Source organism: Oryza brachyantha, chromosome 7, assembly GCF_000231095.2.
Source record: "Oryza brachyantha chromosome 7, ObraRS2, whole genome shotgun sequence".
In the NCBI taxonomy this organism is placed as follows: Eukaryota; Viridiplantae; Streptophyta; class Magnoliopsida; order Poales; family Poaceae; genus Oryza; species Oryza brachyantha.
The window spans coordinates 18,928,697-18,952,052 of NC_023169.2; the positions used below are offsets into that span (position 1 = coordinate 18,928,697).

At 41.3% G+C, this 23,356-nt stretch overlaps 4 protein-coding genes across 6 annotated transcripts; 1 reads left to right on the plus strand and 3 right to left on the minus strand.

The window, feature by feature from the left end:
* Nucleotides 1–730: 730 nt before the first annotated feature.
* LOC121055014 (protein FAR1-RELATED SEQUENCE 5-like) lies at nt 731–3,337 on the minus strand. Its single transcript, XM_040526348.1, has 4 exons — nt 3,272–3,337; nt 1,651–3,180; nt 916–1,188; nt 731–832 (listed from the first exon to the last, which is right to left on the minus strand). The coding sequence occupies exons 1-4, from the start codon at nt 3,335–3,337 to the stop codon at nt 731–733; spliced, it is 1,971 nt and encodes a 656-aa protein (XP_040382282.1).
* Nucleotides 3,338–8,321: 4,984 nt separating this feature from the next.
* LOC102711550 (WUSCHEL-related homeobox 11) lies at nt 8,322–10,881 on the plus strand. The gene is made up of 3 exons (XM_040526421.1): nt 8,322–9,005; nt 10,166–10,341; nt 10,478–10,881. Exons 1-3 carry the CDS (start codon nt 8,423–8,425, stop codon nt 10,493–10,495), a joined length of 777 nt encoding a protein of 258 aa, XP_040382355.1. The 5' UTR covers nt 8,322–8,422; the 3' UTR covers nt 10,496–10,881.
* Nucleotides 10,882–13,192: 2,311 nt separating this feature from the next.
* LOC102711821 (cyclic dof factor 1-like) lies at nt 13,193–16,919 on the minus strand. Its single transcript, XM_006658914.3, has 2 exons — nt 16,778–16,919; nt 13,193–14,848 (listed from the first exon to the last, which is right to left on the minus strand). Exons 1-2 carry the CDS (start codon nt 16,901–16,903, stop codon nt 13,505–13,507), a joined length of 1,470 nt encoding a protein of 489 aa, XP_006658977.2. The 5' UTR covers nt 16,904–16,919; the 3' UTR covers nt 13,193–13,504.
* A 3,958-nt stretch (nt 16,920–20,877) lies between these two features.
* On the minus strand, nt 20,878–23,010 carry LOC102718472 (myb-related protein 1-like). Of its 3 annotated transcripts, none has more exons than XM_015839694.1 (7): nt 22,810–23,010; nt 22,471–22,678; nt 22,296–22,372; nt 22,149–22,203; nt 21,974–22,064; nt 21,814–21,886; nt 20,878–21,715 (listed from the first exon to the last, which is right to left on the minus strand). In XM_015839694.1, the coding sequence occupies exons 1-7, from the start codon at nt 22,825–22,827 to the stop codon at nt 21,176–21,178; spliced, it is 1,062 nt and encodes a 353-aa protein (XP_015695180.1). In that variant the 5' UTR covers nt 22,828–23,010; the 3' UTR covers nt 20,878–21,175. The 3 variants fall into 3 exon arrangements, with proteins under 3 accessions (XP_015695180.1, XP_006658148.1, XP_015695179.1); XM_006658085.2 differs by having other exon boundaries at nt 21,814–21,883; nt 22,146–22,203; XM_015839693.1 differs by having other exon boundaries at nt 22,146–22,203.
* Between the last annotated feature and the right edge of the window lie 346 nt (nt 23,011–23,356).

The window sequence follows — 23,356 nt, forward strand, 5'->3', positions numbered from 1 at the left end:
GTGACTAGCAGTCTAACTTTCTGTATTTAAAATGAGTTATAATTGTATAAAAGTTGTAAATTGTGTTTGTTGATTCATGTTTATTGTTGTACTTGAATAGATAAAATGAGTAGCCAGACTAGCAGGAATCATGGCTGGAATACAGGTGCACCAGGCCCAATTTGCATGAGGTGCCGCAGCTATGCCACTGTCAGGATGTCACGAACAAAGAAGAACTTTGAGAGAGAATTTTTTAGCTGTCCAAACCCAACTTGCAATGCTTTCTTGGGATGGAGTGATGATGCCAATTTCAGTCCACTTGAACTTAAATATCAGCTGCAACGATTTGAAGCTAAAGTCGTTGGAATACTTAACAAAATTCTGGTGGTGTTGATTGTATTCATGGCGGTGAATGTTATTATGCTTTTTAAATAGTGTAATGTAGCTAGCTTAGATGTATTCTCTGCGTTTAGTTATGATGTAGGTGGTATCCATGTGTTCTATCATTTTCTGTTGAACTCCTGTAATTTAGCGCACGGAATTGAAACAGTGTTCAACATTTGTTTGTCCCCTGTCAGTCCATCACTGGTAGAGTATGGTTATACACGCAGAAAAACGAATTCAAACATTAAAATTGGATCATAATATCCTTAGTCGCTTACAACGAAAAGATAGCCTCAAAAACTAAAGAAACATAGTCAACATAAGTTCATGTTTCCAACGGTACTAGGAAATATTTTCAAAGCATAGTCTAATAAAAAATTTCACAATCCCCTTCCTCAACTTCGTCTTCGCTATCTTCACTGTATTCACTGTCTATTGCTTCCTTATTTTGTCCAAATCCTTTTAGTCTCTACACAACATGGCAACACAGTAATTAGAGGATTTCAAAAATCGATAAAAAATGGATAAAATAACTTTAACAAAGAAAGAGACCTGTGGGCAAGTCCTAGCATTGTGGCCTTTTTTTGCATTGCAGATACTACAAGTTCTCATTTTTCTTTCCTTCTTGTCAGCAGGAGGTTGGAATCTGGTAAGTTTCTTCCTCTTGCCCTTGCATTGTGCGTCTGGTGGATCAATATACAAAGGTTTGCTTGACACCTCCTTCGTTCCATCTTCTGGCGGATCAACTGTCACTATGGTTTGTCCCATAGACATTAACTTTGCATCTTCCATGGTCATCAACTTCGCCATGCCATCAATAATTATCTGTTTTAAGCAATTGAATGTTTCAACAGATAATGCACCAACCTTGCCCATTTCCATCAAGCTTGACTTGATCGTAGCAAATCGCAATGCTTGTAATTCTATTGTTTGTCCCGTATCCATGCTTCTCTCACTTAAATGTTTCTTGGAGTTTGCATTGGCACCTTTAGTCCAGCGTGTCAAAATGTAGTGGGCAGGGAGGTGTGCCATGCCTATATGGTGCATTACTTTGATACTGTGAGGGCAAATAAGACCCTTAACCTCAAAACCTTTGCATGTGCAAGAAACTCTGGAAGTTTCTATATCAACCTCAATTTCGTATGACTCTGGCTTGAAATTACGAAACTGAGGATTGAAACTTATTCTGACATGGTACAATTTATCTTTAATTATCTCAGTGACAAAACCCAAGAAACTCTCCTGTACAATATCCTTAAACACAGAGAATACATTTCTGGTATATACCATGCGTGCCTCAATCTCCATTTGGTAGGGTGAATACAAGTGTGGTTGCTCATTCATAGACTTGAGATCCTCGTCGCTTTCTCTTTGCCATATGCCATCGGTCAACTTCTCAATTTGCTTCACAAACTGGTAAATCGATTTATGGCTGTCCACCCACAACTTGAGAATAGCATTCATACTTTCACTACGTTGTGTAGTTGACATATTAGCAAAAAACGTGTCTCTAAAGTAGGCTGGGACCCATTGTGTCCGAGTGCTAAACATCAGCTTGAGATGGCTATTGTCAGTTAATTTAAATTTCACTAGCATGGCTTCCCAATCCCTTTCAAATGCTACAACAGTGAGGCTTCGGTTAATAACAGCTTGTAATTCTTCTTTGAAACCCTCCATTTGGCTGTACAATAGACCAAGGTGATCTCTTGCCTTCCTCATCACATGCCACTGACAACATCGATGTTTAGTTTTTGGAAAAATAAGCACAATAGCTTTTTTCATTGCTGGATCTTGGTCAGTTATTATTGCACTTGGGTGCTTCCCATACATTGCCTCTAACCATGTCTTAAACAACCAACAGAAATTTGGTGCATCCTCTAGCCTAAGAAGAGCCCAACCAAAGGAAATTGTATGTCGGTGGTGGCTTACACCGAGGAATGGTGCCAACGGCATGCTGTAAATATTGGTTTGATATGTTGTATCAAAAGTGACAACATCCCCGAACTCCTGATACGACCTTCTACCTCGGCCATCAACCCAAAAAATATTCTTAACAGCACCATTCTCATCTAAGTCTATCGCATAAAAGAACTCTGGATCCTTCTCCTTCTTCTTCTGAAAGTAACACAATGTCGTATCAACATCAACACCAAGGAGACTGCGATTTTCAGCTGATACCTCATTGCTAACATCCTTCTTTTTGAATCTGATGTTTTGCTTACCCCCATATTGGACAGCCAAATATTCCAAAATCTGTGAAGGCTTCATATTTTGAGCACTCAAGTTACGTATAATCTTCTTATCCTCCTCTGACAAACATTTATGGGATCTCAGATTTCGCTTCTTCGATGGGCTCTTGATAACAACATGGTTGTGATTCTCTTCAAACACACTTATGCGCCAAACACCACTTTTATAAAGTCTAATTCTGCAGGAGGCCTTGCAGCCTGTCCTTGTCATCCCTTTCTCCTTCTCAGGCGTCCTCTGATCATTCACACTTCCAATGGGCTTTTCCTTCTTTTTCTGACTATCTGAAAACCCTTCCTTGTTACACACAAATCTAACTGACGACACACCGTCCCTATTTTTTGTCTTAGAGGATTTCCGCACACTAAAACCGACACGGTATGCATAATCATTGTAGAAAGTGTATGCCTCCTCAGGTGTTGAAAACTCCATGCCAACATACGGTTGAGATTTATCACCGTGAGCAACCTCGTCTGCGATGATTTCAATGCTATCTTCAATTTCATGTGGAGTCATGCATCCCACTAATAGCTCGTCCAAATTTTCCACATATGGGTCCGTGCTATCTAACTATGTCATGAAAAATAATCATAAGTGAACAAAATAATGAAGTAATTAAAATGCCCAATTTGTAACAGAGCTTAGTAGATAAATTAATTACCTGCCATGGAACTCTTGGACCATCTTCAAATGTTGGTGCACTAATATAACCATCAAATGAGGCCATGGCATCAATCTGCATAAGATGGATGGCAGGGTGCTGGACTCGATTGTTGTGTGTTGCTACGACTAGGACAAGGGTGGCAGCAGTTGGGCTTCACTGCACCCACATTTTAATTGAGCAGTTTAAATACCTAGTTTAAATAAGCATTTAATTAACTAAAATTTAAAACCCATATTGTAATTGTATAAAATCATACCTTACGGAGGGAGGCAGACGACTTCACTGCATCGCTTGCCGGAGGAGGCGCTGGGTGGGTTGCGACGACGCGTCCAAGGGAGGCGCTGGGTTTCTACGGCTGGGACAGGGGGTGGCAGCAGCTGGGCTTCATCGCCGGAGCTAGCGTCGGCTGTACCGGACCTTGCCGCCGCCAGCGGCGGTGGCTTCCCGGTAGGCTTCAGATCTAGGGCTTCCTTGTGAGTGCGAGGACGCTGCAGCTAGGTGAGGAAGAAAGAGAAAGATGGGGAAGGAAGAGTGAGAAAGAAAAGAAAAGAAATGAGAGAGAGGTGCAGAGGAAGGGGACGCCTCCGGGATTCAATTTTTCAGCCTCCATCCGCACGAATCTTGGCGCACGGCGGACGGCCCAGATCCTGACGCACGCAAGACCCCCTGAGTTGCAACTCAGGGTAGCAAAACTCTATATATATATATATATATATATATATATATATATATATATATATATATATATATATATATATATGCAGCAAACATCACAATCCGACAATGCATGTAAGCTAAGTACGTACGACACACTAATCATCTCGCCACCAATTGATTGTCCTGGATCAAAGTTAAGCATCATTATGCCTCCTAAAGTTCATTAAGAAGGCAAGTGACAGCTTAAAGAATATTAATTACCCGACACGACAATGAAGCTAAGTGTACACACAACACATGCGCATTATTCATGCTCCTCTCCTGAACTCCTGGATCGTTTAATCGTCCCAGCCACGTAAAATTGGCGAAAATTCACTAGTGATGCGTTTGTGGCATCGAGCGAATTTGGTTGGTACCATCACAATTATTGAAAACCGTAAGATTGCAATGTTAATTTTCTCTCCCTTTTTCAGGCTGAACTATATAATTAAACAAAGTCATACGTACGAGATGAGATTATAAGACTTTTTGGTTTTGTCTAGATTTATTTGTATGCTAATAAATCTAGATACCTATCCAAAATATATACATAAATATATGGATGAATTTAGACAAATTTAGAAAGTCTTATAACCAGAAACAGGGGGTAGTACCAATTTTATCCCAGGGTATCTTTTTTAGCGTTTTTCATCCATAATCAACTATGCGAAGTAGTGTTTTTATTATGGAACTGGCAACACCGTAATAGCTGTGATCATTCTTCTCTCTCCGGGGATGCGATGAATTTTACTCTACGTGTATATATAGGCATGTCCTCCAAGTGCAATTTCCAAACGATGTTTGTCTCTTCCTCTGTTTTCAGCTAAGCTAATAACGACAAGGAACAAAGATTGGCTCACACATGAACTGTGTAGCTTTGGACCTCGAGACAATATGATTATGCAATTAGTGACAATCACACTTTGTAAGAACTTTGTGAGTATCATTGATTTATTGCTCATATCCTATCTATGTGTGTTGAGCTTATGCTTAATTCCCGGAATGTGCGGTGGTGTATATGTGTGGAGCATTTTTACCATTTTTAAAAAAACTCCCAGTTATCATATTTTTTAAAGTAAAAATTTAATAAGTTGAGTGGTAATGTATTCATAATTTTATATTAAAATTTTTTGTACCTCAGGATCTTTTTCATGGATGGTAAAAAAAAAGTATGTGTGAGCATCTTCTGAATAATTTAAAGTTTAAAAACTTTTTTTAGCTATAATATCAAATCTAGCGGAGCGGGTTGTTTGGCATAGTTTGTTAAATATGAAGCCGGCAATTGTATAGAGATGAGAAGATGCATGGTGCGATGCATTTGGCCAAGCCTACCTATAGTTGATTAAATAATAGCAACTGTGCGGTGGGCTTTTGCACGGCAGAAAAGCAGAGGTGATGTGTAACGGTTCTCTCTGTCAGCAACTAGCCAGGAGGAGGACATGCTCAAAAATTTATCACACACACATTAGATTAGCCTTTTGCGACACAACAATTAGACACATTAAATATGACATTGCTTTATACCGCTTAATTTTTATAAAAAAAACAATATAATCACTGTGTGCTTTGCACATATGAACGTGGTATACGACGACATTGGATTATTATTTTTTTGTTAAACAATTAATGCAGAGACCGTGTGCCTGACGGTAGAGACCGGAGAAGACACATTCCGATATATTGACTTTTACTAAAAGCTGTTGTAAGTTGGGCCTAAATCGTCTGGGATGAAATGTTTGACGTTATTTTTAGATTGACAGTACTCCCTGGTACACAGTATAGATGGTAACTAATCCCCCTAATTAACCACCAGAATTGAAGCTGCACGCATGCAGATGTTGTCATGAGAGTAAGCTAGCTAGATGCAGTAGCAATTAATTTGCAGTAATTAAGAAAAGAGAGGGAGGGAGGCAGATTAAAGTGGAGGTGTTAGGCAGGTTCCCATGATTGGTTTGGTTAACATGATGAGTAGTAGAGAGGTAGTAGCTGAAGCTGGAGCTGGAGATGGAATTCCTTTTTGCGGCCGGCCACTGTCGGGCGCCGAAATCGATCCCGATGGATGTGACGTGGCAGCACAGCAGGCTGCAGCAGCTACTTTAGACTGCCTATCAGTGAACTTAATTATATTAATTAATAGGTGGTTTTTAAGTTGATCGACACACTTGCTGCTTAAAGTGCGTATGTATATATATATATATATATATATATATATATATATATATATATATATATATATATATATTCTTACTACCTATTGTTGTCGGGAATGGAATGGGCTGTTAATAAATAATCCAAGTATCATGCATGTGGGCGTCCGTCCTGGTGAAGACACATGGAGGCTAGCTAGCTTACACATGGACGGCATGGATGAAATCAAGAATGAACTGCAAGGAAGGAAGGGTCGAGAGAGGAGGCCGGTGTGAGGTTGAGCAGTGTGCGATTAATCAGACACCACGACCGGCACAAGGCGCCAATGGCCGGCCGGTGATCGATCGATATGTGATGCTCGCAACCGCAGGGCATGCAGACAGCAGCTGGATTATCGATGGTGCAGGACGAACTAAGCTTCCATCTCTCTCTGATCGAATAAACTGCATGCATTGCATTGCCCTTCAAATAGGCATAGAAGCATCCATCAGCAAGCAAGCAAACCCAAGCTCAGCGGGCAAGGGTGAATGCAGTGCAGGGGCCGAACCGTGGGCCACATGTGTTCCCCCTTCCCACGCCTCCTGCATGTGCACTTCCCCTCCGCTTTTTGGACTCTCTCCCCCCACCCCTCCATCTTATACCGCTTAAGATTACTGAAACCAACTGATGATAGCTAAAATTCTTTTTCTTTATTATTTTTAAAATTCTAATTTATCTTTGTTTTTGACTATATATATATATATACCTGTATATTCTAACAATATAATTGATCGTTAAGAAGAGTTTTTTATATCTTAAAAACTATGTTAGAATCTCTCACTCAAATAAATCCTTTGTCCAGCTCCTATCCTCCCTATCTTCAGCAAAGGGATGGATGATCTAACTACCATAGCTGCTAGCTAGGAGTAAAACACAAAAGCCTTGTCCTCCGTATCATCAATCGGTGCCTGCACATGCCATGCCATATGAGAGAGAGGCACTAGTACGCGGGGCGGGGGATTTCAAAAACCATTCAGCCATCACATACCGCTATAGAGTGGTTTCGTCCATAACCACAATTGCCACTCGGTTATCAATGAATTAATGAGCAGCGGTAAATTTAAATTTCATAAAATTATATAGAAAATACAATTCCATTACTTTTGAAAACTTGTCAGTTCACCAAGCGGTTTTTCTTTCCTCAAACCAACTTGGTAGTAAGAACGTAATTAGCATGAAAACCGAGTTTTATTGTCGCATATCCAAACCCTAGGTGACGGTCGCATCTGGTCATCTTGCTAGCAAGATTTTGCTTCATCTCAACTTATGTAGGATTAAGATTGCCAAATGGATGTACCGTCACTATAAAAAAAATACTCCATGCCAAAAAAAAAGCACACTCACTACTACAAGAACATTTTTTACTAGACAAATGTGCGGTACAGTCAACCACCTCTAAACAAAGGCTGCGATGGAAAGAAATTCTAATAAGGGGTGTTTGGAGGAAAACAATGCTTTAAATCACATTTATTTTGGACAAAATTAAAATGATAAAAGTGTACTTATCGTGGAAAGGATAGAGCAGTGCTTTTCACAATATACACGAAGAAAAAGAGCATACTTGTGGTTAAAGTAGAAAGTCCACAGATACTCACCTACATGTACGTCACGTGTATATATATATATATATATATATATATACGGAGTTGAAAGTAGTAAGTAGTATTTGCCAACAACACGCTCTCGTGCATCCATATTGTCAGTTCCATGGACACTCCTGAAAATGACATACATCATGTATAATTAAAGAGTAGTAGTAGTATATATAATAATTAACAACATTAACATTGTACACTCCCCAAATATTAGTTGTCACTTCCATGGACTCTCCTGAAAACGACAGGCACCATTTGAGTTCCCATCCAAAGCAGTGAAGTGACATCAAAATGCTAATTTAACACATGCATGCATGTTTAACCAAACAAGTGGATCGACCGGGGGCCAAATATAAAACTAAGAGCGGCGGTAAAGATTCTAGTGTCCTTGCATGCATGTGTGCCATTCGTTCATCAATTCATTCTCCAGCGAGATTAACTTAATTAATTATCTCAGTGACACTTACTAGATTCCTTGTCACTCATCACAGGTCTCTCCTTCTCCTATAAGTAGGGCATTATATCTCACTCACTCTGGCAGCAAAATTAAGCACTGACGCACACGCACACATTAATTGACCAAGCCTATCCTTGAGCTTACATCTTTCGCTCTCGCCGCCGGCCGCGGCCGCTCTAAGTCTCGATCTCTAGCTAGCTTGGCCGGTGATCGATGGACGGCGGCCACAGCCCGGACAGGCACGCGACGGCGGCGGCGGGGGAGCCGGTGAGGTCGCGGTGGACGCCGAAGCCGGAGCAGATACTCATACTCGAGTCCATCTTCAACAGCGGCATGGTGAACCCGCCCAAGGACGAGACCGTCCGCATCCGCAAGCTGCTCGAGCGCTTCGGCGCCGTCGGCGACGCCAACGTCTTCTACTGGTTTCAGAACCGCCGGTCGCGCTCACGCCGCCGCCAGCGCCAGCTGCAGGCGCAGGCGCAGGCCGCGGCGGCGGCGGCCGCTGCGTCGTCGGGCTCTCCCCCGGCCTCCTCCTGCCTCGCGCCTGGCGCCGGCTCGGGCTCGTCGCTCGGCCTGTTCGCGCACGGCGCCGGGTACAGCTCCTCGTCGTCCTCGTCGTGGCCGCCGTCGCCACCGTCGGTGGGGATCATGGGGGACTTGGACTGCGGCGGCGGCGGCGGCGACGACCTGTTCGCCATCTCGAGGCAGATGGGTTACATGGACCGCGGCGGCTCCTCCTCGTCGGCGGCGGCCGGTCAGCAGCAGCAGCAGCTCTACTACTCGTCGTGCCAACCAGGTGAGCCCAGCCCCCGCCATGCATGGTGCATGTCCCCTGAATTTTCATCCGTCGGTGGTTTGATTTGCCTCTAATTTATCTCTTTTCACCTCTAATTAAACATGCATCGATCCGCAACATTATACGTATTAGCTAATTATTAATCATCTGCATGCATCGATATCTATACCCGAGAACATATATGGACACGCAATTACGCATGCAGATGGAGGGGAATTTTGCTAATTCTTGCTCTCCTAGTACAAATTCAGAGGGGGAAAAGAATACCATTTTCCTTAATTTATTGGCTTCTCTAATGGAACATAAAGTGATCACAATGTGTACATACGATCATATAACTGCGTTTATACTTGATCATCTCATCTCTGGCCAGATGCTCAATTTGTGTCCTTCTTAATTTTAATTAGTCCTCGTTTTGATCTTCCACGCTCAATGTCTCCTGGAGACTTTGACTTGTCCTTTGCAGTAATTAATTAAGATTGGGAACGATCAATGTTTATTCGATCAATCAATCCTGCAGTACTATCGTACTGCACTGATCGCAAAAAAAAAAAGGGTGTACTGCACTAAAATAAAGAGAATTAAGTGCAAAATTAGATAATGTCCATATTCTTTATCTAGCAAATATGCTTCATGCATGCATTCTAAACTAACAAGTAGTGCAAATTTAGCCATGCATGCATTCCATATATAAGCGTATATAATCGTACTACATTATGCACATATTCAATGCAAATGTACTTTATTATATATGCACACATGCGTACAAGGTGCCTGCTTAATTAGTACATGTTTTGTCATGCTGTATGCGTACATATAAAAGAGTTTATATATAATTAGATAGGGATGATGCTAGGACACTGAATTCCTAACTACCGGCCGGACGATCGATGGAGGTAACTCACTAGTTAATTAAGTCACCTATCGGTCGACCATGTATATATCACTCCAGTTGCATTGCAGTAGTGTAGTACTAGGTAGCTACTCCAGCTAGCAATAATTGAGAAGTACCGGTCCTTGTCCGAAGTGACATTGGATATATAGCTAGATATCGAGGTAACTAATGTGATAAGTTGGAAATTAATTAACAGTGAATTAATGAGCTAGATACGATGTAATTAATTAAGGGAGAGTATAATTAATTAAAATGGTGCGTGCAGCGACGATGACGGTGTTCATAAACGGGGTGGCGACGGAGGTGCCAAGGGGGCCGATCGATCTGCGGTCGATGTTCGGGCAGGACGTGATGCTGGTGCACTCCACCGGCGCTCTTCTTCCCGCCAACGACTACGGCATCCTCCTCCATTCCCTCCAGATGGGCGAGAGCTACTTCCTGGTACGTCTCAACTCAATTCTCCATCTCCATCGATGCATATATGCTTTCTTTCACATTATTCATTAATCAATCGATCTCATCTTAATTTAACAATGTCTATGTATGCATAAACATCTTTATATTAATTAATTGACAGGTCACCAGATCGTCTTGAGCTATATATCTGTCGTCGATCGATCGGCTGCCTGCATGCATGCATGATAGTATCAGATATGCAAGCAAGCTAGGAGATGCAGGCAGGCCGGCCTACGCACGCATGGCAATTGTCACTGCGATCTGCGTCGTCCGTCAAGCCTGCATATATATGTATCAACGATCCATTGATCGTCAATCTAGCGAGACCAATTAATTAAGCATATATATACCACTATATATATATATGTCTATGTGTATACAGACAGTAAGTGTGTTGCTACTAATTAATTGCTGCAGCAACTAGTTCATATATACAGATAATTCATGCATGCATGAGAGAGCCACGCATATGTATGTAACCAACCAAATTAATTACCACAATGCATACATATATTTGCATGTGTACGTGGCCATACATAGAGAGAGCTACTATATATTCTTTCTTTCTTTCTTTTCATCTAGCTGATCGAGCGATCGATCTCTCCGTGTGTACTTGTATGTATCCTATCCCGTTTTTCATCGTATCGGAATATATATTATATGTATACTTTACATTTATAAAAGTAATTAAGCGTCTCGATCGTGCAGCTAGCGCCGCATGTAGATTCAGGAGCAGAGGTAGCGTGTGTGGAACCAACTAGCCATCTGAATCACACTGCTATAGCCAGCTACAAGCTACTAATGAAAACAAAATTATTTCATGTTTCGAATGCATGTATCCGCCATCTGCCACATCTTCTCTGTGCGTGAGAGAGAGATTGAGATAAATTAAGTATAGGCCAAGGCCACCTTCGATAGGTATCTATAAGCATACTATATATTTTTTTAATACAAGAGAGATAAAAGTTATCTCGTAATCAAGATAGTTTCTTGTACATATTTTAATATCAAGTAAGAATAAATTATAGGATTATTTGTATTATAAGTTATTTGTTAAGAGCTAGACAATTGAAAAAGAGATTGTCTTTTAAATTACATACTATCTCTATCCATTGAGGTGGCCTAATATAAAGCCATGGATGGATTCGGTAAGGTCGCAAGTGGTGGCCTCACCGCCTCTACCCACCAAAAGAAGACCACCACGTGTCACTTAATTGTTTCTCTACCTATTACTTTTATCTGTTCTACTGAAATATTAAGAATATTTTTGAGGTCAGATGGAGGTATAGAGCAAGTTTAATAGGATGTATAGCTAACTATTAGCTCTAAATCATCTATTATTAATATAATAATTAATTCATACAATAGTTACTTATAAAACATATACTATGTTATTGATACCTGGTCCCATCTGTCATACACATATTGTGTCTTGGAATCTGTGCTATAGCTAGCTACAAATCTGTAGCTCACTACTCTTCTGTCTCCTCTCTTATCTCTTTAAAACATGTTTATAGCTGTTTATAATCTGCTATTGTACCTGCTACTAAGAAAGTCGATGGAATCAAATACATAGATATGGTGATTGGTTTGAAGAGAAAGCAAATGGATAAGTTGTGGTGTTTTAAATGCTAAAAGTTACTTATATTTTAAAAATGAGAAAAATAATACTTTTGGTCCTTGATAATACACTCAGAAATTCTAAATTTTAAGCGTAAAAATATCAATTTTTATATAAAAAATTACATATCTTCCTAAAGATGATAAAAGACTTAATACTAACCTTCTCTGTTTCAAAATAAATAAATTTCTAGGACAAAAGAGAGAAAAACATACCACACGCACACATTCCTTAATTCATCGCTCTCTTTTATTAATTCTAGTCTAGCTAGAAGCCTACTAGCAGCAAATTAAAATTGCATTGATCGATCTTAGTAGTACGTGTTTTCAACGGTTGGCGATGCCCAACTCTGGCAGCAAGCAGAAGGCATTGCCAGTCAAAAGAACAGCACTTGAATAATGCTTTCAAGCATGCAGTTAGGAACATATATACTTTGAATAATGAATGAATGGAAGCATGCTGCTGCCTGCCTAACATCGCCTGGGAATTGAAGACTGGGGGATTGCAGGCAGACATCACCAAAACAGTAAAAGCTTTCTACTCTATTCCCATGTACATGTGGGATGCATCATGGAGTATTGTTTAATACTATACTAATTAACTTGCATTAGTTGAGTAAACACCCATCACAAAGTACTAATATCACAGCCTCATGGAGTAGCTGCTGTTTCTTTTTTTTTTTTTCAATCTCCAACAAGCAGCTAGCTACGCATTTTCAGTGCACTGATGTGCTAATCTAAGATCCAAGGCTGTCAATTTGTCTGAATGCCAAAGCAAGGGATGCAACTGAAAACGGCGTTGGAGGCGGCATGTTCTAGCATATGATGCACATTCGTTCGCTGCATCGAGTCAGCTTGTCACTTCCACCAAGAGATTAGCGTACTGAAATCATAGAGCAAGGTGGTGATGTTCTTTGTATGCTTCAGACTTTTGAGTGTAGACTCTAGATAGATGCTGATATAAAGGCAACACAAAGGACAGAGGGCACGTCAACTACTAATCACAATGCAAGTCATAAAGGCAGCGACAAGTAAACATCACTTACTACAAACATACTGCCCGTTTCTTCAGTGCTGAACCTCCTATCAGGCAGCATTTGTCTGAAACTTGTCGGGTAATTAGGCCATGTCATATGGTATTTTAATGATATCAGGTGAGTTTAAACTCACTGACATGTGGGCCCATGGAATAGACCCACATGTCAGTGACTCAAAAAGCCAATGGATCAGAAGCATAGCGGCATCCTTTAGGCAAAGCTATTAACAATTATTGTTATTATTATCATTGTTGTTGTACAACAAAACACCATGCTGACAGCCTGATCATGAACCCAGTAGACTGGTGCATGCTCTACAGGCAGATTACAGAAAATGTCAAGAACAGTACTCTTCATCAGGTTTCAATAGTACAGTCGCGCTGCCTGCATGTTAGCAGCAGCAGCGCCTACATCGCCAATCATCGTCATCCAGGCTGTAGCACCTCCTTAAATAGTAGTAACAATAACATGTTTGACGAACAATCTCCATATCACGTTGTCTCCTGGAAAGAATGCGATCGAGATAGAGCTGCTGGATTCGCTTGCAGGACTCGAGCAGCACCTGATATCTGCTCTCTGGTTCCGGCTTTCGACTGGAATGGTCTGAACATGCCACGGTCGCCAGGCTCAATGCCAAGAGTTGTCCAAATTGAGCTCTTTGCAGCTTCATCGGGATCATCGATCCGAAGCGTCTTCGGAATCCACAAGTTCTTCTCTACCTTGTCATCTCCTTGTGGTTTGGAATCCCTGGAGTGCTTTCCTAGGACAGGAGAGCCGTTGTTGTCTGAACATGCTGTACTAGTGCTTGTGGGAGACGATGCCGGCACGCTGCAACTGGGTCCAAGCCATGGCGAGCTCCATGCACCATTAGGCCAGGGAGAAAAGAATGGCCAAACAGAAGATGGCATTACAGGAAAAGGGATCGGCGGACCGCAGTATCCTGGGACCGGCATCACCGGCGGCATGCTCCATTGAACATTACCTGTGCTTCCACCGTCTGAAGAATTTGCTGGGTCAGTTGGTGCTGGGCACACCGGTGCTGCCATGGCAGGAATACCATTCCATCCTGGAGTCCATGGGTACACAAAAGGAGGGCCAGGGAAGCATGGTATGGGATGCATGGGAGTGACTCCACTGTGCCCAACAAGTCCATTTTGATGCCCACTAACCGTTTCATTCCGGGGACTATCTGAAGTTGTTGCTGGAGCCTTGCAGGTCTGGGTTTCGGGTTCTTCTGTTGAGGTCGGCTTGGCATTCTTGCCCTGCTCTCCAATTTTCAGCACAGATGTCATGGAGTTGCAGAGAGGGGAATCAGGTCCAAATTTAACTGATGTTGCCTTTTGATTTCCATTTATAGACACTTGATAGACGGAAGCATCACCAGCAGGAGCAGCCAGGCTGCTGCCTGGAATCAATATACTGCGGCAGTTTGCAGTGGAGCTCTTACTCTTGCGCCTACCGGCACCGACAGGGATGTTCCTCATGCTTCCACCTGCCGTCCAATATCTCTGACAACTCTTGCAAAAATGTCTTGGCTGGTTAATGTTGTAGTTGTTGTAGTAACAGAACTTTGTATCCATGCTGTTGCAACGAGGACAGGGCAGAATCTTGTCTGGTTTCTTCAGGACCTTCTCTCCACTCGATCCGTCACCCTCCGTCTTGGCTGCCTCCGATTTGGACTCCGATCCAGCCATTTCATCATTGCTAGGTGTTTGGTTCTCACACTCACTGGAACTATTAAGACTAGAACTATTCGTCTGTTCTGTGTCTAACTCCTGATCTGCGCATGGCTTTTCTTCACTGATCCTCATCTCTCCTGCATCCTCACATGAATCCTGACGATCACATAATGACCATGTAAACAAGTTGCATTGCAGAAGCAACAAGCAGTTTTTGTTACCAAACTAAAAGCTCAAACAATACATTCAACGAATTAAAGCACTTCACTAATATAAACCATTGATAAAGATAATATCTTATTAAACAGCACACAATTACAAGCAAGGGAATCTGAATTCTACACATTTGGAAGGAAGAAAAAACAGAACGTAGTATGAATTTAAAACACCAAACTCAGTACATTCTCCCTGCACAGAAAAAACACTACATTCAATGTTTATCTTCAACTAGCCGAATTTCCCGCATATTTTGGCCCAAAGCTAAATTAGTACTTGTATGAAACTGCACTTTATTTAATATACAAGTTTTGCTTCAATTACCATAAATGAAATTGTATTACACTTATTATTGATAAACTTTTGTTATAATATGGGTCCATCATGATCAATGATAATATGATATGGATCTTTCTCTTTTCCTGGTTTGGTAATTTCGAGGCCTCAGAGAGAACGAGATGGCACATTTTAGCCTCTCTTAATAATATTATAACAGATGTATAACTTGCATATGGGCAAAAATTCTTGGAAACTAAGCATCGAAGGAATCTATTGTGGATAATCTTTTTTTTTGAAGGTAATCTTGTGGATAATCTTATTTGGTAGTAAGAGTTAGTCAGCATAAAGGGGCTTGCTATAGTTCAAGTGGTCTAAAAGAATTGACTAAATTGTTTCAAAGGAAAACATAAATGGCTGGATCCCAGTGGTGGTGTAATATCCTCTATGTTGATCTAGGCGATTGCCATGATGATTTGTTCCGAAGGAAAACATAAATGGCTGGATCCCAGTGGTGGTGTAATATGCTCCATGTTGATCTAGGAGATTTCCATGATGATGAAGGGCATGGCAATTATTTTTGTTGCAAACAACATATAATTTTCATAGCACATCTTTTACATATCAGCAAATTTTGGTAATTTCAGCAGTATTTTAGCACATGGTTCTCAGGCATATTTTGCGATAGTCAAACTTCATTTCTCCTCAGACAAATTTAGGAAGTTTGAGCACAGTTTAAGCCAGTTAGGATCTAGAGGATAAATATTCCCATTTGAAACGTATTTGTGCTTGTATGCAGAAGCAAAGGCACAGATAAAGCAAACATCATGCTAGCACAAAACAAGTCATTTCTGTCTACAGAAGAGCAGAGGAGCAGACTTCAGGAAACCTCATGAGGAATTTCTACTTAGAAACAGCACCAACCTAGTACCTACTCGAGAGCTGCTTGGCAAACACTAAAAGACTACAAGAACTATCCGAGAGCTGAGTTGCTTCACTTCAATGCTTTATGGAGTAAAAAATTGGACTTCTCTCTTGCTTTTTCTACCCAGAATTTATGTAGAAATTGAGCTAACGAAGGATCAGAGTTCATAAGACCCAATCAAAAATCAACTTTTATAACTATCTAACTTAATCCGAAAGGCTGCCATGGTGCCAAACTAATCAATCACCACGGAAGATGCAAATTAAGTGAAGGAATCGACTGTATACTAAAGAGCACACGCTAAGATCCAGCATATGATTATATTCATGATTAGAGGATACTACTAAGCAATTGACCTCATATGAAGTACTATTAACTAGACAATTTATAGCTCGGTGACAAGAACTGAAGCAAGCACACAGATGCTGTTCCTGACAACTTCACCAAAATTACAACAGTTGCACGCACACGAGAAACAAAACAGCGTGAAAATCCTCTCGGATCATAAAAACCTCACCTTTCACCCGAATCAAATCGCCAAAACGAATTTAAAAAAAAAAAGCAAGAAACCATGAACTGATGAAAGAGGGGGGAGAAACAGAGGAGATTAAGAAAAAAAACAAGAAAAGAGAAGAACTAGGGAAGAGGGATTGGAACAGCGAGCTCACCATCTCTGGCGGGTGCGGGGGCGGAGCCACGTGGGAGTCCGGCGAGCGATGGGAGGCGGCTCCGGCGGCGAGGTCCATGGGCACGCTGCTGCTACATGGGCAAGATCCGACAAGTGGAGCTGCCATTGGCAACGCAACCAGAAAGGGGAAAAAGATTTGCCCCAATTTGCTCTTGCCTTCTTGCAGCCATGTCCCTGCAAGTTCATCAAATTACACTATAGTCCCTCGTTTCTCTCAACGAATTTCATGCGTTGCGCAGCTGCCTGCATGGGTGCAGCCATGGGCCATGCTGCCTCCATTAGCGGCCAAATTTGATCCCAATACCATAATTCACCGATTCTTTTAGAAAATAGCATAATTTTATGGTATGTTTATAACCAACACAAATAACATAAGATTTTTTTATTATTTATTAAAGTAACAGACAGGACAGGAAAAAACATAAAATTAAAAAGAGCGTTGCTACATCATGGAATCCTTTGTCCATGGGATCCACGGGATGTATTAGTGAAAAAAAATCTAGAACGCACCTCACCAACCCACACGCGGCATGTCCGTGCGGTGTTATCCCGTCAAACGGGACACCGTACGGTAGTTTTTCTGAATTAAAAAATACATGTATTTGAGATACACTGCTTATAGAATAATGATGTAATCTCAAAATAATGTCGTCTGTATACCCTTATACCCTCTGATATAGTAAGACGGTGTATATTTTAGAAATAAATTTTTGGATGATTTATTTTTTAAAATAAAAAAGTGGAAGAAATGAAATAAACTCCCGCAGAGCAGAAGGTTGCATGTGTACCTACCAACAAGCATCATCCACTAGAGTGTGTTTTGGTGTAGTTATGAGATAGTGAAGGGGTGGATTGAAGAAAGAGGTAGCTGGTGTTTACTTCACCGGAGAAGGCCGGTGACACGGTGACCGGCGTGGTCGATCGGGTCCTAGTCAGCGCGGCCCCAAGCGATCCTGGGCCACGAATCCCCCTGCCACTGGGGCCCACCGCTGCCAGATCACCCGGTCGCTGCTTCTCTCTCTCGTCCCGGTGTACAAAGCCCCGGGTGCCCGTACCAGGTTACACGTGGGCTGGCCTAACTCTTCCCGCCACGTGCCACTGGGAAATGGCAGTCAATGACAGGTGGGCCATAGGGGATCTGTGGCCCACGTGTCTGTGATGGTTGGGTGGGCTGATAAGGTAGGCTCGGTTTTGTGCGTAGGAAAAGTAATGGAGGACGGCAAAAGGCGCTTTCGGCTTTTATTATTTTAGAGCTTTTGGAGGGTTTGGTTATTGGAGCTCCACGATGGCCCCACCACCCTCTTCGTTTGCTTTTTATTTTGATCTCCCTCCCTCTCTTTTTTTTAATGATGTTTAATTATCATTTATGAGATAATGATCTCCCTCCCTCCGTAGTAGAATGTAAAAAATTCTAGTGAGAAAGTCTGAAGTCCGAACGATCACTTTGTACAAATTTATCCTCAAATATAATATATTTAAAGACAGATGCAGTGCCTTAAGAAATTTTTGTCTTTATAAGAACAGGCTGCATATAGCTATTAATCATACTGCTATAAAAAAGTATCCAATGCAATAAACTTTGCTTCCACAAACAAAAGATTGACAGGGATCCTACTCCACTTCCGTGAAATACAAGTAAACAATAAACAAAATACAAGTACACTTTCTATGGTGTCTTGGAAAAATGAAAAAAAAAATACATGTTAATGTTAGGCAAACTACGGACAGGATAGGCCCTCACCTGGATAACGTCTATAAGTATGAATGAATGGCAAACTGTCTGAAGAAAAGGCATTCTGGCCGACATGGACACGCTGTTCTCTCAGTATTCAATGGCGCCTATTTCTTTTTTTTTTTTCCCTTTGCTCCAAGCATGCAAATGCAAGCAAAATCTATTTAGTACCTTTTCAGCACAAGGCATATATATATAGTATTGCAGCTATCCACACATCCACCCTGGCTTCCTCTGCAGCCACACAATAAAGATCTTTTGCTGTGCTGCTATTTTCTTGGCAATATTATTATATATGTAATGTAATGGTCATGCATGCATACAGTTTGCATCTGGCTCTTTGCAACTTGCTCATCACATGATGGACCATGCATGCATCCTTGATGGTCCCTCTTTGCCTTGGCTGCCTAAACAAATTCAGTTTAACTATGCTGTTGGCCACATGAAGACTTCTGACCATGCCTTGCACAACATAATTCAGACAACTAGCTACTGCTTAATGTTATCTCCTACTATCAACATTATCCCTTATGGATGACATGTTTATAAATAAAACTTTTATATACGTGTTCTTAATGATTTAAAAGCAAAAGCCAAAAAATAAACTAGGATGAGAAAAGCTCTAAAATTTAAGATTGAGAATTTAAATTTTAGCTTATAAGCATAAACATATTTAAAAGGAAAGGTAGGTGGATCAAACAGTTAAATAAACATATCCCAAAAATAAATAGAGAGAGAGCAGTGGAGGGAATATATAAGACCAAGAGAGAACACTGGTACCACAAAACAAAAGAAGAAGAAGAAGCAAATATGGTGCGAGTAGTGTTGGATATTTTTATCTGGCCGAGGAAGGAGTCTCGTCATCCGCTGCCAACTGACAATCCAGCCGTCTCCTCAAAATATGCCTCTTCTTATTTTTCCGGTTAATTGACGCTGCCACTATTTAATTTTATACAATGTGTGGACGCCTTTTCTGACTAACACGCAGTAAACTAAAGCTTTGTGGTGTTAGAGTCGTTGAACATCTCAACCAAGATCGAGATAGGTTTCGCTAAATCAAAATAGGCTAGTGGAGCCGACTATAATAGAAATCATGATATATAATTGTGGTAGCTGCCAAACAAACAATGTACCCTAGCCGATTAACTTGTAATTACTACTTTCTCCGTCCCAAAATAAATTTAGTTTTTCAGTTTTTTATATAATATTTAACCTTTCGTTTTATTTAAAAATTTACGATTAATATTGTTGTTATTAATATTATTAGATGGTAAAATATAAATAATAATTTACACCTGATTATTTTTTAAGTTTTTTATAAATTTTTAAATATGAAAAAATAAAAAAATAATGTTTTTTTAACGGAGGTAGGACCAGTAGTGGTGCATTTACCAACAAGCAGTTAGCTTTCCAGTTGAACGGCAAGTGGCAAGCAAAGAAATATTCGTGTGCATCCACTCAGGTCCTGCCCTTTCCAAAGAAAAAAAAAGATCTAATAGGCCCAATCCAAAGAGAGAGAGAGAAAAGAGTGGCCACGTACAGTGTACTTTTAAGTTTCAATTTCCTTTTTTTTTTCGGTTCTGTAAATGGCATCCATGATTCGTGCCTGCCCGACCAGTGTGTCAACCATGCATTCAGCTCTATCCAGGGTTCTTTTGCTGCAAGTCTACTCCTGATGAATATTTTACTGACGAATCACTTGATAATCCCAAGCCCAATGCATTTCAAACAGTAGCTAGGTTGTGTGTGTGTTTCTTTATTATGGTAGGTTTAGTTTAGGGAACGCCGATTAATTATTGTTATGCATGTGTTAAAATTGTTGAGACAACTAGTATTAGGCTCAAATGAACCAGATGAGTACGTTGTCAATAAAAGCTAGCAGGTGCAAATAGGCACTCCCTAATTAAGTACTCTATTCGTTTTTACGATGCTGTTGATTTTCGAACAACGTGTTTGACTCTTCGTTTTATTAAAAATATATTCATTAATTATGAAGCCCACATATGCTTTTAAATTATGTTTTTGCTGACGGGACGACCACATAGGTATCAAGTAAGGTAAAACCATCGTCCAAGGGTGTTAAATTGGCCCAGTATTGATAGTTTTGGGAGTCTTTGTACCAGTTTTGTGGTTAAGAGATAATAGTTGAACTCAGCCAATAATGAGGGAGTCAAGATGGACCTTTTCCTCGCTTATAGCCCGGAGGTTTAAAGCCCATATATATGAATTGACCAAGATTGAGGCCCATATCAACAAGGAGGCCTTATGGTACACAAATTGGGCTGTCTGAACTCTGAAGAAGTGAGTAGATTGGAAAAGCTAAGCAAATGCACTGAAAAACTGAGTAATTTAGTAATACGTATATGACAGAAACATCATCATCTATATAATACAAGGTTACGGCAAAATCATACGTTAAAAAACTGCCTGATGATCAATCTCTACATTTGCTACTAGATTACATATATTCAGAGAGGACACATTCGTTATTGATCATACAGTGGATACAGCATGATGGCAATGCATGCATGCACCACCACCTTTGGCTTAATCTCATCGTGCTCGTAGCAAGGCAAGAATCATATCACGTGCCCAATTATATTGCTGCTACTGCATGCTTGCTTGCTTCTTCTTCTTCTCGATCGATCAGTTCCAGCCTGATCCGTTCAAGTCAATCCTCTCGCGCCTGTGAGAGTGATACCTGCCGCTGCTGCTTCCGTCGTTGATGTTGAGGTCCAGCTCCGACGCCTGCAGCGTGATGCTGCCGCTGTTGAACCCGTCTCTCCTGATCTCTCGCCGCCGTTCCTCTGAACATGGTCGTCGTGTGCTCGGCTCGTCGGGAAACAGCAGGTAGTGCTCCGTGTCCCTGCCTGATCTTGCCGGCTCAAACGGCGGCAGGCCAATGGACAGCACGTCCTGATCGCCGCCTCTTCCTCCTCCTCCTCTGTGATGCGAGCCATCGCAGTCGCAGGCCGTCAGGCAGCTGTCCACCGATCCATCGCCGACCTGCTGCTGCTGCTGTTGCTGATGGCGATGGCTGTGCTCGTTCTGGAGGCGTTTTGATGGTGAGGTATTCGCAGCAGCTTCTGCTACGCCGATGGTGCCGAGTGCCTCCTGAGCCTTCTCCAGCACTGACTGCAGGTACTTGCCTTGTGCTTCAATCCGAAGCTGCAGGTGTCTTTGTACCTTTATTTTTTTCCATGATCCATATAAAGAATTTATTCGGGGAAAATATATCATCCAGTTCATGCACTGAAAGTATTTTTTTTATAAAAGAAAAATACCTCTAGTTGCTCATGCAGTCGTCTCTGCACCTCAATTTGCATCTGGAGGGCTTCGCTTATGTGCACAGAACTGCTACAAAATGCGAGATAGAAGTTTCATTCTGGTGTTGCTGTTCATTAGAATTTTTTAAAAAAACAACTTTGTTTGCTTATTAATCACCTGCTTGTCTGCATCTCTAGGTCCAAGTGACTAGCTGGTGATCCATTTCCTTCACATGGTTTATCTGTCTCCATCGCACTACATCCTAACACTGAAGTGTAAAAGCAAGTTTACTACCTCACTTATTACCACTGTAATCAAGTTACTTTAGAGTTCAGAATCATGTGCTTACCACCTTGTGCACGGGAAGCATTGGCTTGAGATTGAAGATTCTTGCTAAGTCGGTATTTCTACGATAGAAGCAATCAACTAAGTTTTTGTCTTCAGGTCATGAATAATGCTAGAGTAGACACCTACAGTTTAAACACGTCTAAAAATGTACCTGAAGATGACTCTTGAGATGGTAAAGGGTTAATCCAGGAATTCCCATGAGCCTCATGATTGTTTTCGGCGTAGCCTCTGCACAAGTTAGCCATTGTAAGATATGCAATTTTACCATTCTCCTGATGCTTCTGAACACGAATGGTTTCAGGTGAATGAGTTTTGTGTATACTCACTGTCCGGCCCTCCTAGCTGAGTTACTGCATCGACAAAACGCTCATGCAGCTCTGACGTCCATTTGAGCCGAGGTTTAGCGTCGGTTGAGAGGACAAGCCCTGATGATGAATCCGTTCCTCCTTGCAGGAGAAATTGCTTCTCCGGAGGTAAAACTGGCCGTGAAGACAGGTGCTGGTTTTCACTCTGAATTTGTTGCTGATGATACATCTGCCATCAAAGATGTCATGTTAATTTGAATATATCATCCTGGGTGATCATGCATATGATGGGAGGGCTTCTCTTCTTTTTTTGCATGGTTCAAAGAAACTAAACAGTAGTAGTACATGCAGATCTCTGACCTGTTCAGTTCCAGTCATGCACTGAAATGTCTGCTTGTAATAGGCTGCACATTTATCAGTACTGACAAGATCCTCTGCAGCTTTATCAGTGCCTCTATTTGTAGTAACCAAAGACTTTGATTGGATTATGTATGGTCTTGTGAGAGTGAGACAACCTTGGCTTCTTCAGACTAACTAACTCTCCTCCAATGACTAGTTGCCTCTGCTCATGTATGTCAAGGTCTCAAGCAGAGTCTCTTGAGTCTTTATAAGGGAAGGGAAGAGAATGTGGAATCACTGGGACAACACACTCACTCAAGCCTCTGCCTGCCTGACCCAATCTTTGCAGCAACTGAAAAGAGATATTATCCTTATTCTCTCTGGGTACCCGTGGACCCTAACCTCGCCGATCTTTTCCATTGTAAATTCCAAAAACGCTCTCCCATTCCGATTATACACTTGTACCAACTTTGGTTGAAATTACATGGCACATGAGAAGGGCGAAAGGCGAAGAACAATCCTTTACTTTTTTTTTTTGGCTCACTTCTTTTTTTCCTTTTCTTTTCTT

Bases quoted from the DNA above. Each gene is read 5' to 3' on its own strand.
- LOC121055014 (XM_040526348.1), bottom strand. From the start codon at position 3,337: ATGGCCTCATTTGATGGTTATATTAGTGCACCAACATTTGAAGATGGT. The intron at 3,181-3,271 runs GTAATTAATTTA...TTCATGACATAG, and splicing joins GTCCAAGAGTTCCATGGCAG to TTAGATAGCACGGACCCATA. The intron at 1,189-1,650 runs GTATATACCAGA...TGCTTAAAACAG, and splicing joins TGGAGATTGAGGCACGCATG to ATAATTATTGATGGCATGGC.
- LOC102711821 (XM_006658914.3), bottom strand. From the start codon at position 16,903: ATGGCAGCTCCACTTGTCGGATCTTGCCCATGTAGCAGCAGCGTGCCC. The intron at 14,849-16,777 runs GTGAGCTCGCTG...TGTGATCGTCAG, and splicing joins CCCCGCACCCGCCAGAGATG to GATTCATGTGAGGATGCAGG.
- LOC102718472 (XM_015839693.1), bottom strand. The intron at 22,204-22,295 runs GTACATTTTTAG...CTTCTATCGTAG, and splicing joins ATCTCAAGAGTCATCTTCAG to AAATACCGACTTAGCAAGAA. The intron at 22,065-22,145 runs GTAAGCACATGA...TTTACACTTCAG, and splicing joins TGCTTCCCGTGCACAAGGTG to TGTTAGGATGTAGTGCGATG.
- LOC102711550 (XM_040526421.1), top strand. From the start codon at position 8,423: ATGGACGGCGGCCACAGCCCGGACAGGCACGCGACGGCGGCGGCGGGG. The intron at 9,006-10,165 runs GTGAGCCCAGCC...TGGTGCGTGCAG, and splicing joins CTACTCGTCGTGCCAACCAG to CGACGATGACGGTGTTCATA.